Source organism: Ceratina calcarata, unplaced genomic scaffold, assembly GCF_001652005.2.
Source record: "Ceratina calcarata isolate Rehan_Ccalc_2016 unplaced genomic scaffold, ASM165200v1 scaffold569.2, whole genome shotgun sequence".
Taxonomy (NCBI): Eukaryota; Metazoa; Arthropoda; class Insecta; order Hymenoptera; family Apidae; genus Ceratina; species Ceratina calcarata.
This window is the reverse complement of record NW_017176894.1, coordinates 1,151,993-1,166,177: the sequence shown is the minus strand read 5'-3', so window position 1 is coordinate 1,166,177 and position 14,185 is coordinate 1,151,993. Positions and strand designations below refer to the sequence as shown.

Here is a 14,185-nt window from a genome sequence, read left to right as displayed (position 1 = left end):
AGTAATAGGAATTTATAATAACAAATTCAACATGCTAGCATTGTTTAAGTACATAGCCTATACATCCATAAACTTAATCGACAAAAGTGACGTTCAGCATTTATTTTATTCCATGATAACAAGTCAAATACCACTGAAACATTTCCAGTGAACAATGCCGTACTCTATTTACAGAAAATAAATGAAATTTCGATGAACGACAGCAAACATATTGACAAACCGAATTAATAATAATGCGATAAGAAAAATACCAATTGTGTTGGTGGATTGAACGTATGGTAACAATGACCAACCTCTATATTAATTCGATGTAACAATATCAGCGTTATTAACATAGATCAATGATACTCAGTGGATGGAACGTATTTGACAACAGAAATAATTATTGCAATATCAATTTATATCTTGTATCATTTTGTCACAGCTGTTTGCTTCAATTATTACCACTGAAAATGTATTATAAATCTTGTCAATCATAATTTTCTACAGTTTTCGTCGGAAGGATGATAGAACACGGTACGTAAAGAAATAGATTTGTCGGAGGACAGGTTCGACGTGATTTTTCTTGCGTTATCGCGTCTGAAGGATACACGGAGTACGGGAAACGTTTAAAAGCCCGAGCGGCCTATAATAATCTCGAGGCAAGACGACGACCAGTTTTGCCTTGTAAGAGAGAACACCGGTTAAATTATCTTTTCCGACCTGGCCAAAGCCTGTCTATCTTCTCTTACCAGTTTAAATAAAGTTATCGCGAGACCTCTTTTCCCGTCCTACTCGTTACCAAAGATTATACTCTCAGAGGAAAAGCTAATATTCTATTCGAGTCACTTTACGCACGCGAAGAAACGAACTTGGCCCAAATTTGATGTTTCAGTAAAATTGACTCGTTTCAGGCAAACCAGGTATATACCCAACATCCGGCAATCTAGTGTTAAAAAGTAAGTATTGTCAACGAGAAAAAAACAGCTCGGCTAATTAATGAGCGTATAAACATTTGAATCGATTAAAACGAGATTCGTTTTGCGATGCTCAAAATTCTGGAATGTCGATATCCGTGCCGAATTTGAAAACGTATTCACGTTAAAATATTCTCGAAAGTAGAACCACTCTCGATCGCGGAATTCGATTGGAACTTCCGGCAGGGTCCAAGTTTTCCCATCTGTTTCCTCGGCGAGGAACATAGTAAGAAAATCTCGGCAGTTTGTCGAACGGGGAGGATAGCCCCCACTCTTCCCACCCGATTGATGGAAAAATCTGGCGGAATCGTAAAAGGAAATCGTTGTATTCGCTTCGGATCCCTCGATTTTCCCACTCCCCTTTTGTATCTGGCTTTTATTCTCTGCGATAAACGCGCGTATGGAAAATAGCTGTAGTTGGGAAAAATCTAGGCCGACGAAACGTACTGTTGTTGTTGGTTTTTTTTTTTTACACGCCCGGAGATACCGTGAAATACGACTGGTAATTCGCGAGCTGGGAGAAAAAAAATGAAGGTAATCACTCACCGATGCCGTTTTCCCATTTTTGCTTGTGACTTTCAGCAGGGACCCCTCGTAACCCTGGAACAAAGAAAATTTCTGGTTAGCATTGCATTAGTATAGTGAAATGAACGTATGAATTAATTGATTGAAATTATGAAGGCACTACGCTCTTCGCTTCATATTTAACCGTGAATCAGTGTATTAAATTAATAGAAAGAGAAGAGTCGGAGACGACGAAAAATTCTAACATCCGTTTCATTCTTGATTTAACTGTATCGCATGAATAACTTGGCAGAGGAAAAATGGTGAGGAGCTTTTACAGGGCTGAGACCTCATGACACGAAAATACATTGCATGTTAGGTGTACATCCTGTATCTCTCGTTTATGCGACGTAACGCCTCCCTAAGGACCAATTTCATCTACCCGAAAGCAATGTACCTCCGCCGCCTTATGCATTCAAAATTCTGGGTCGTAGATAAAAAAATTCAATTACATTACCATTCCCGATGCGTTAAATTCGATTTTTCTTCCTTCACACATTGAAAACGAAACACTTTCGTACTGAGAAAATCGTGCGAGGAATAAGAAACTTTTTGGCAAAGCAAACTGACATTATTTTATATCCGAGGAAGACGCGTTGCGTAATTAAGTATATTTCATAAGCTAGATCAATTGCGTGCTACGTTAATGACGCAACATGATTCTCAGATGCATTTTACCAAGAAACAATTTTATTAAAAATTCACTCTGCTGCTTGGAAACTTGTAAAAGAAATTGTTGAAGATAAAGAGCTCCTCGTTAATGGTAATTTATTCTGCTTTAATCGCAGACTTATTTCTTCTTTCTTTGCTCTAATGTATAGCGCAATGCAAATCTGAAGGACGACACTGGGTCTAAGAATAGGGAATACTTGAACAATTCTAAATAGAAAACTCGACGTTCTTTGTGTTCATTCATTATTTTCGTTGGTACAATGATTCGTTCGGACAAGGGGAAAGATCGCGTTATCATCGGACTCAGTGAAACTTGTTTAGGTCTTTAACGATCGATTGTTCGCTTATCAGAACGGCCACGAGTTACGTTCGACCGCGTCGTAGCAAGTACAGATTTTTCCTCGCGTGCGATCTCATTCCTAATATATTCGTTTAATCTGAACTTTCTTCATCGAATATACTGGTATCGAACAACGTAAATTAAAAATTCATGCAATCAAGGTCGAAGTAATCTCCGTGTATTAACGTGACAATTTTCCACAGTATGCGAAACGAATGAAAAATTGCAACGCGACGTGTATCATCCGTTCCGAAATGATTGTAATTGTTTCCAAAAAGATGGAACGCTACAATTATGATATAAATCGGAATTAAAATCATTCGTTGCACGCAGGAAATGAATACTAATGCCGGGGACGTTGGGTATGCAAAGTGAAATGGCGGAAAACGGTGAAAATGTCAGTTTTTCGATCCGGAAAGGATTTTTTACGGTGCGTAAATCGGAACAAATTGTCAGGTGGCGATGAATTTCCTGGACGCGCCGCGCGATTCCAGTCAAACTGAAATTGCCGTGGACGATTAATCAACCCGGCGGTGCAGCGGGGGCGTTGCGAACGAGGACGGGCGCGGCACGGGGATTATTCGTTGGAAGAATATTACAAAGCTGATCATAAATTTGCGACGATGCGAGATAAACGGGATCCGGCACGGTAGCGAGACGCAATGAACGGGGTATTGTTGAATTATTTGCCACCCGGACGTGCTGATTCCAAACTGTTAAATAACAAACAAACACGCATCCCCTCTGTGCGATCAAAACCCTTTTTTAAACATTTTTTCATTCAAGCTCCGGTGCTCATGAACCAAAAGTCCGATGCACAATAGAAATAAAATTAAACGTGCAAATAAGAGACGGGTCGAGAAATATGAGGAGATTTTCATGAATTTTTCAGATAATTAAATATAAGAGTTTTAACGTAAAAACGACGATAAAAGCTTGTGCGGAACAAATATTCCTTGCATAAGATATCATAGTACGAAATACGCGATATTTCCTAGAAACAAATTCACCATTCTGCGTTCTGAACATTTTATTTTAAAAGGTAATTTCTTGAAAAAATAAAAGAAGTCGGGTAAGAAGAAGAATTGATGTACTTAAGAGCAGCAGCAATCTTCCACGGTATCAGGCTGCAGTTTTCGAGACGTGATAATGGATTAAAGGGATAACACGATTTACGCTTATTTATCGGTGGATCGTTGCAATCTATCGGGCCGCGGCTTAATCGAATAACATCGACGATCTAACAAATCCTGATCGAAACCTCGCTTGAAACGTCAAACGTAGCTTTCAATTGTGATAACTTCTTGTCTATAAATAAACTGCGGATTCAATTATAGGAAAACTGAATACGAAAAGATAATACAGAGCGTCAAAAGAGTAAAAATGAAAAATGCGTATTCGCATTTTATTTCTATTACTACGGTATACTAAGAGAATCGTCGTGACGAGAGATCGGATTAATATAAATTGACACTAAACTGACACATTGATAATATAATAAACTTTACGTTCATTGATTTCATTGAAACAATTTCTGCGTGAGCCACTTGATGAAAATTGGCTCTTCATCAAAGCAAAACGCATTACTATTTCACCGTCGATGCAATAAAAGATTCGATTAGATGACAATTTTATCGATTTCACGATTTCTAGATTTTTCAAAGATGGATAAGTCTTCAAGAGCGTTCGTGAGTGAGTTACGCTAGATTACGTACATAGGAAGAGGCGTTCCACGATCTGCCGTAGATATACATAGATTGGTTACACGCGTCGAGTCCAATCGAATTACGTCAGGGAAAATTGGACAGCGAACGATAAGAAAATATTATCAAAATCCAGGATTGTTAAAGTCCTTCGTGAAAAATGAAATCAAGCACGACCAACCAACAAATTTTTCTCTCCTACTGAAGATTCTTCTATCTTCTATTTATAATTATGAAGTCACGATTGCTCCATTGATAAAAAGAGGAGGAACCAAGATTACAATTGAATCGATTTGTGGTTTTTCAATCTCGTACGAGGCAAACCCAAAGACAACAGTTTAAAAATCCGTTACAGACTTTTTATTGTTTTCATACTCGCGTGTATTTGTCGTACGAATCAATCCCCTGTTCCCCTCCCGTGCCACATATTCCATAATCATTTAAATTCATATAATCAATATGTATCATTCCATATTCATACAGAACGATTTGAATTAAAATCGATTTCAACTCCAAACGTTTTTACATCTTGTACGGCGTTCTTTTTCTGAGATTCGATTATAAATGATATTCGGTTCTTCTGTTTAAAAGAACTGAAGGTATCGCAAGAGTCGTTTTCATTACGGACTCGAGTATACTTCGATTTGAGTCTAATAAAAAATCTGAATATGCCTGGGCGATAGGTCAAGGGTCGATAACTCTGGAAATGATATTTAAAAGAGGAGTATCGTTCTCCCTCGCGTGTTCTATTATAAATATTCCAACTGGACCCGGTGCCTGCCGGATATTAAAACATTGAAGGCGTGGAAAAGTGGAGCAAGCCGTGCGAATATTTTTAAACCCTTCGCGATGACGGAAGTATTCCTTTCATGGTGGGACGGTATGGATAGAATGAGAGAGAGAAAGAGAGAGAGAGCATCGAAAGGTCTCCGGGCTTAATGCGGCATGCAAAATGCAAATTTTAATATTCCATGGAAATGTCGATAACTTTGATCCGGAGTCGAAGGTAACGCCACTCTCATCTCTTCATTCGTTTTCTATTTTCGTATCTCCGTTGCACCTATTTTCTATTCCATTTTTAATTGGCATCGAACGGACGGTATCGCGAGTCAATCAGATGGGAAATAAATCTCGAACCGTTTAAAAGTTGATCAATACCGATTGAGTAACGACGGCGGAACGCGTAGGATTAAAGGGAATTTCTACTAGATTTCATATCTTAAAACATATGACGAATCCATCAAAGACAGCAATTTATTAGTGTTTTAGTTGTTTGTTGTATCGGTTAATTATTTAAAAATCAGGCTGTACGCTTGGACCGATATTTCGTGTAACAAGTTACAGAATCCCTATTAGCAGCAGGGAATCAGTGCAAGATAAATATTTGTAGCATCCGTATGCATCCAGCTATCAAACTGTTAATTGTACGTAAACGATGGTAGTACTAATTAGTTGGGTCGTAATTAGAGAGTCATGGACTGCCAACCCGGTAAGTTCATCGTCGAACGTGACAGGCGTTTTTGATTCCAAATTCAAAAAATGTTCTATCTAATATTCGCGTGAATCATGGATCTGAGTCTTTAGAACTCAATGTTCGTACAGAGTTTACTATTTCATTTAGATATATCCTTGCAAAATATTAACAGAAACTCTTCCTCTCTGTTCCGAGTCTTAATTAACGCAAACCAAACACGCCCATAAAAAAATTATGCACGTCTCAAATATTCTAATAAAACGAGACTCATTCGTCATCAGTTTTCGATTAATCAACACTCATGGGTTTGCATAAAAAGAATTTAAGAGGTAACAAAGAACCGCCGTTGTTTTTATTGTATAGTCGATTTTCTTGACTCGAGGGCAATGCATTCATAAATTTTTTACGATGACCCGAATGCAATAATCGCGTAAATAATATCGCGTATATTTTTAAACCTGGTCGGGAACATTTCAACATATATTTGTAATACGTTTATAGCCCATTTCATTTTGCGATTAAAATCGATATATTTGCTCAGGAAACAAATATAAATAAAACTGGATCTAGAGATTCGATTTGCCAGTACCCGGCGTCGAACGGACCGTTTAATTCGACCGAATTACCTTTCAAATGCGCTGGAGAATCGATTCTATCAAACTGATTTTTAATCGACCATCGTGTGTTTATTTTCGTTCGACCATTGTTCTCTCTAGTCTCAAGTAATAACATTTCCATTCGTCACTCATTATTTATCGTTTGGCACGTGTGCACGATCCCTTGTTCACACGACGTGGAAATATAAGAGGGTCGCATTGTGCTCGACAAAAATTAATCCTCGCGTCAACACTGTATTAAACGTTTCGCAATTTGGAATATTAAAAATAGAGAAGTTCTGCAAGAGTTTCGTGAATCGAACAAGCATAGGCGAGTATATTAAAATAAGAACTGATCTTTCGAAATTACTCTCGCCGATCTGAGAATCCTCTTGTAATAGAAAAATCGTAGTTGTCTAAATCCTAAAATGAATCCAATGAAACGCGGAATATCTAATTTTCGAAATTGCCATTGTCAACGTTCACGCGCACTAAAATCTATACTCCATCGCTAACAGTGTCGATGCGACGGTACGTTACTTCGTTCGAGATAACGTTTATTGGCAATGGAAAGCACGGTTGATGATCGTTCGGATGATCGGTAGACATAGGTCGACTGGTTTACGGTTCCGCGACGGTATTGTGTACCGAAATGATTTATGGCAAGCCTGTTACGCGAGCTTGCTCTTTACATCAGGGAAAACAAAGCTCCTTGGCTCGGTAGCGAGTACCGCGATCCCTTGGCATGATCCCGGAGCTTTCAGCAACGCGACGAACTGATCGCTATCCGTGTCAATCCATTAACAGACCCAAATAACGGAGTCCATTAGAATTGTTCATAACAATTGTTACACGAACAGAGACTAGTGCGTCGTTTTTCAATTTGCAGGGATGACAATGCAGAGATGTCAGGCAGCATGCATAAGTTATAATGTTCATGTATTTCAAATTTAAACGCATACAAAGATATTCTATATTTGTAATGTGCGATACCGCACGATATTTCATACTGCAATTCGGTTTACCGAATGGATGGATCGCAAGGAAACCGGAGACCTTTATATGTCTTAAAATATGCTAAGTTTACGATATGGTAGAACAATTTCTTATTTTGCATTGTAATTTGATCTAGTGGAACCTATGGATTATTGCTTGGGCGTAGGAGGATCAGAGACAACGGGGATGCCAGGGGAATTTGCGGGTGGATTCGTTCGAATTTGAAGGTAAAACGAGCTCCGGCGGTCGGTTTCCGGTTTGAGGGTTGTTTCCAGAGATCTGAGACCACGTATCGGGTATCATACGGCGTGGGCATCGGGCATTACGAAACTGTCGCGTCGGGAGACTCCAGAAACGAGCCAGGGACGCGAAAAGTCGACCGGGCACAATGCCCGGTAACTAATAAAGCGTTCTGGCAATGGCTTCTTAGACTTGGTAACGAGAAACGTCCGCTCGATGCAGGCGAAACAGCGTCCTTTATCGAATAACTATTTCCCGATCTCGCGCCATGTATCGAATCCCTTCTATCGTTATTCGTATCGAATCTGTCATGTTCCTTCGAATGAAGAATAAACGATTAAGAACGAACGTTGGAAAGAAAGAGGAACAGTGGTTCCAATTTTATTGGTCTTCAAAAAGAAAAGAATCGTACGATGTTTCACTTTCATGGGATTCTATTTACGTTGCTAGAGAAAACGGACGAGGGATTAACGATGCAATTTGACAGTCGACTTCCCCCTTTTATGTAATTTGGGTTACGGCTGATAAAAATATCGCAGTTTTAAAAATACTTTTCTTGCAAACGAACGAGTTTTAAAATAAATTACACGCCGTCTGATATTCTAATTATTCGGTTTGTCAACATCGCGTTGCATTATTTTTTCTGCACGAGTAAATGTATAATTCTGTTTAAGTAAAGTCGCGATATGAAAAAGCTACGCAGGACATATTTAACGTTTGACCCGCGAACGCCAAGTCCCACGTTTATTTTTCTATCCAATATTTATCGACGAATTACACCCGATTGTATTTACTTTTATTTGTTGAACGCGAAGCTTTGAAATAACAAAGCGAGCGACGGTACGCGACACGAAACGCAATCCCCGGGGAAAAGGTTGCCGCGTTTGTTATCGGGTGGATCTTCTATAAAATTCTATTGACCCATTTTCTCGGCCGCAAATAGCCGCATTAAAGTGAACAGCGAAAAAGGAATCTGCTCCCGGTCGCCTTTGTCTAACGCGAGTCGATCAACGGCGTCCTACGCGTTAACACCTGAAACGTGGCTACTTTATGTTTCCTCTCAACGATAAATCAATATCGCGTATCCGGCCGAGACAGCACGGTATTCATACGATTACGATCATTCTTTCGGCCGTCTCTTTGCATCTCTTTGTACGAGATATTTCTTGATCGAGGGCATCGTCGATGAATCAATATCACGCATCTAACTTATGCTGCGATCGCAATAATTCTTTGAACGTCTCGTAATTCAAGGAGGACTCAGCCCCTGGTTTACGTAGTCCGGGAGAGCGTTTCGTAACGAGGGTTTTTTAATTTTTATAAAAGCATCCGACGAAGGTGAGCACGTACCGGGCGAAATGAAGTGGTGCCTGTAAAGTTGTGCATCCACGGCGACCTCGATATCGTAAAAATTCTTTTCGGGTAATACCACTTACGCGAACTTTCCTTCCGATCGATCTGCCCCGTCAGTCAAGGAGAAACAGCGCGGCCGCGATCGATGCGAACCGCGAAGTTGAGAAGCCGTGGATAATAACGAGTCGCGATAGATTTCGCGCGGAATCGACTCGCTCGAGTGGCCCTTATTTCGTCCACGGAATCCTACTCGAGTTATCCGCAGATTTCCAATCCCCTCGACCTTAAACAACCACCCCGGTCGCTGCGGCGACGATTTTGTTTCCCGATCAAAATCTATGCCACTATTTCTTCTTGCTTCGATGATGACAAAGGCTCGAACTACACATGGATCGCGTACGAAGAAACAAAAACGACTCGTGCTCAAATACAAAAGTATGAAACATCTAATGAAACAATTAATTTATGCGAAAAATCGTACAGGCTTAAAATATTCTATATTTTATTCGCGACGTTCATCCATCCCCGATTGATACTCTTTTAATTAATACTCTATCTGATTTCATTAATTAATTTCATGCAATTGTACACTATACCTTTCTCCCGTATTTTATGTATCATCCGTTGCAGCTGATTTTATTAATACCCAACGTCAAATCGATGAAGCGAAATCTCCTATTACATTGGCAAATGTTTTCACAGGAATAACGCGAATCATAAATTACGTCTAACCGAGATACATAATATATTATACTAGAATTCGTACTCGATTCAAATGCCATCTCCATAAAGATATAAACTCTGTCATATCTGATTGAATAAATAATATCAGCAGCGGTTCGTTCGAACATACGTATCATTGTTTGAACTCTGTGTACGTTTGATCGTTGAAACGACGGTGACCGCGGTTAAACCAGGAATCCGACCAGATATCAGAGGAATCCGTAGGAACGGGTGGAGAGACCAGATAAGAGGGTCGGAGACCGCGGGGAGTTGAATACGCGTAACTTTCCCTCTTCCGATCGCGAGTTTTCAGATAAACGGATTAATTCTGCATTCGATTACGTGATTTCATCATCTCTTCCTTCGGCTTTACGCCACCGTGCGAATTCATGCTCTCTCTCCGGGGAGAGATCGCGGCTTAACCAGATCAAAATGTTCGCACGCGGTGCTTAATCGACTCATCGGAACCGTTAACTAACCATCGGGCTAATCATTATGAGTAACAAGATCATTCACCAATGATTTTCACCATTAATCGAGTTTCTCCTATCTGTCGTCTGACTGATAGAATTATTCGGTGTCAAATTGCAAGTATAACTGCGTCGGATGATGAATCAATTTATCACTATTGACACAGTCAACTCAGAACAAACGTGCTAAAATCTATTTAATGAAAAACGTTCTTACTCCTCGTGACTTCTGTCCCTACTTAAATCAATGGAAAATATTTCGGGCACTATTGTATGCGTGTAGAAGAAACGGAAATAGAAATCCCTGCGACATAAGAACGCGATACGGTTTTTAATAAAAGAGCATTGGTTTTTGAGGAGGATCGTGTGTCAAAGACTCACATCGTACGCTCTAAACAGCAGATAGAGCTCCCTCGGCTTGGCGTCCATCGGCAGGCCGCTCACGAACAAGGTGCGCACCTGCAAAGAAAGAAAGCGATAATTTAGTTAATTAAGCTAATCGTAGCGAAGGTCGGTAGACCGAGGGGGAACGACAACGACGACGACTCGTGAAAAGGAGAAACGGAAGAAGGATTCTGCGAGAAATAGAGACAGAGACAGACAGACCGAGAGAGAGAGAGAGAGAGAGAGAGAGAGAGAGAGAGAGAGAAACGAGCGAAGATAACCGGGAATTAGTCTGCTCTCTTGTTTGACTGCTATACCACACCCCATAGTTAATTGCCGAATTAATAGGAGACGTTTTCTTTCTCTCTCACTGTCTCCCGTTACCCCGGCTTACTAATTTAACAACGGATTTCGCCCGTTCAGTGAAACTAATTCGATTCAGCGCCATTTAATTAAAATAGTTTACTCCTTGATACGCGACACGTTGGATCACATAAGAGCCGGTATGTCATTTCTACCTGCGTCTCGAGATCCTTTTTATAAATGCACTTCCAACTGCAATTAAACGAAAGCATTGTAGAAAAAGACGAACGTACTGACAAGAACGCGTCGAGGCGCACTTTTGATATAAAATAATTGCGTGGGTAACGAGGAACAGGTTAAATCGAGCTCGTGTGATTAGTACACGTATAACGATGAAGTTTTAACTATGGTGTGGTGATAGATGGTCCGGTCTCGCACTCACGGGTTATTTCTGTACGCGTGACGGACATTTTCGTACTACCGCGTGTTTTTCTCCCTTTCTGCAACACTCCGGTGGCAGCAGGCCACCGATTATGTCATTCAGAAAGAATGAAAGTAAGAAATAGAACGTGTCACTGTTGAACTCTGTACCGACTGTCAAGAGTACGTGAAAGACTCGTGTCATAGTTGTGAACAGCTGGAAAACAAGTCTGACTGAGAACTCATCCTTACGCATCGAACGAGATGCACGATAAGCGTGCTCGGAATATCTTTTAATCGAACTCGATACGAAAAGCTCTTTGATGTGTTCGGAAACTGATTACTTTATGACGATTAATTCTCTGACCCAATTGCACCTCCGCTTAATTGACCATACGCTGTATCTAAATACTTGTATCTCCATCGCGTTTACAAACATCCCGAGGTTCGGACACGCGGGTCGTAATTTCTCTTCCACCTATTCTTGACCCAGTTTCCAGTAACAGCACGAGAACAGAATGCATTGTGGCCGCGACGGAAGTAAGCAAAACGGCGGAGACAGTAAATTACGTACTGATTTGGCTCGACGCCAGATCAAAGTGACGCTAGACCGACTCCCTCAACCCGCTGTGTACCTACGCGTCTATCTCTCTGTGGATATCTACGCGGCCGTCTCCGTGTGTACCTACGCGTCTGTATGCGACGGTGCACGGCGGATTTTCTTTTTTGCAATAAAGGATTCATTGTCTGCGGCTTTGGTTCATAACCGCGAGACCCGGGATTCGCGTCGATGAAACGTGAAACGATTAGCGTTTTACAGCTTATCGTTCGCGATAAAAGGTTGGACATGAAATTATCGGAAGACTGTCGTACCAAAAATAAAAAGTGTGACGTGAAAACGTCTGATTTTAATAGGAATAAGTTCGATGACCATTGCGTTTCAATTTCCTTTATTTCGTACAGGCGAAAGTCGATTTGAAAGGGTGAATCCGTTTCACGGAACGGGCGAGTGGCCACTGGAATTCGACGGAAGTCGGTTATCTCCGGGCACAGGAAACGTGCATAAAGAGAATAGGAACGTCCCGTGAGAACCTCGACGAGAATCGATGCAGCATCGATCTACATCTTCTCACGTGGTTCAGTATTGTGTAGAACAGACTAAGGTAGGGAGAGAGAAGGAGAGAGGCGTACGCAATTTCCCAGTGGAATAAAGGCTCTCGGGGCGCGAGGCGCCAGGAACAATGCTGCGAACAGGTGGATAAGGGAAACACCGAAACAATGCCCAGCAGCCGCTTTCACTGCTTTCCATGCATATAACTACCCGCACTTACTATCTCCACTGATACTTTGCTGCGAAACAAACCGCGACTCTTTATCAAACGGGGCTATGTAGTTTATCGTATTCCTTTTTCGACTAATCCCGCAGATCACAGGACCGTCTTTTATTTGAATCGAATAAAAATAGAGCGAATCCATGTGAAAAATATCTAATTATTCCCTGATTTCCACTGGTTCTTTTCTCTGTGATTTTATATGCGCTCTTAAGCCAGTGAGTCATTTTTTATTCAATGAATCTATTCTCATCTACTATACTTTCGCATCATACTAATCGTGGATGATCCTTGATCCGATTAAAACGACGAATTCGAAACTCAGAGGCACTCGGCGATCGCATCTATGGGCTCAATTACAGCGGGAGAACGTTCCCTCCCGTTACCTAGGCGCAAAGCCTTTTTCACGGTACTCTTCGCCGAGCCAAAAAGGAAGGAGGTAAACGACGGAGAAATCGGTAAAAAAGCGGGAACCAAGGGAAACGGTAGCTGGTTCTTATTCGCGACGGTGGATACATAGCCGCGTGCGGCAGGCACCTAACCGCGTGTTTACTTCGGCGTGTACCGGAAGAAGGAGGCTTAAACTCTCCTCGCCCCGTCTCACCCTGCCCCTTCTTTCTACGCGGAAAGTGCGACGCGATCTCGTTGATATTCACGAGCCGGCCTATTCAATTTAACCTTGCACCTGCGAGCACCTGATGCTTCGTCGAGCTTTTCCGGATCGCCGAAATTCAAGTAGAAAAACAACGTTCTTCCGCGAGGCTTTGCATTGTAAATTCTTGCCGCGGTACCAAACGTTCCAAGTTCAGTGAACGTTCGTACTTCACATAAATTTAATCATCAATGGGATTATAATGTTTATAGAATTAAATATGTGCATTTGCGTTCAGATCGGAGATCGATGAATACAGACCGCTTCGATTTACACATCGTCTAACGGGGTAATAAATTGGTGTTTGATACGCGCGCGGATGGGTAATGAGCGAACGGGTGAAAGCACGTTCGCTGAAAATTGGCCGAGTTCCGTTAAAAATCCGGCCCGTTCATTTATACCTGTTGAAGCCGACTAAACCCACCGATAAATGGATGAGACGTGACACAATAACATGAATCTGCTAATAGCTTGGGCACCCGAAACACTTGTTCACCCGTTGTCAAATCACGTTCAGTATGATTTTCTTTCCGATGTCTAAGTTGTTGATACAGCAGTTTCTCTCTTCGAAGAGTGAAACGTTTCTTACGACAGTGGATTATGTCGAATGCAACTTGTATTTGGAAACCGATTAAATAATTCAGCTTTACAAGAACGTATTTTGTGAAATAAAAATCGTTCACTGGATAATGTCGGACGGTTCTTTCTTCTAAATGAATTTAACGCGAGTCGTAGCGGAATGTGAAATTCCTTCCGTTAATGGGAAAAATACAGTGAAAGTTCGTAATCCTGGACGTTCCCTTCACACGTTTCTTACTTTCTCACGCTATTCTTATTGCAACTTCTACTTGTAATGGATCTATTATACAAACCGGATCGAAAAACGTGAAAGGCGAACACGCAAAACTGGAGCAAAAAGAATAAAACTATTTGCTTCGCCGTGATCAGTCGTATTGAAAAAGTATCGACTCGACTTCCGATACGTATAAATATATTTAATTCATAAAT

At 41.0% G+C, this 14,185-nt stretch overlaps 1 protein-coding gene across 3 annotated transcripts in view; it reads right to left on the bottom strand.

The window, feature by feature from the left end:
- LOC108629468 (protein couch potato) overlaps positions 1-14,185 on the bottom strand; it is an 84,725-nt gene that overhangs the window by 35,949 nt on the left and 34,591 nt on the right. For all 3 annotated transcript variants that reach the window (XM_018032148.2, XM_018032149.2, XM_018032151.2), the window contains 2 exons: positions 10,469-10,546; positions 1,503-1,556 (listed from right to left, as the gene is read on the bottom strand). In XM_018032148.2, the coding sequence (XP_017887637.1) occupies positions 1,503-1,556; positions 10,469-10,546 (132 nt within the window). The remainder of the gene's footprint in view (positions 1-1,502; positions 1,557-10,468; positions 10,547-14,185) is intronic.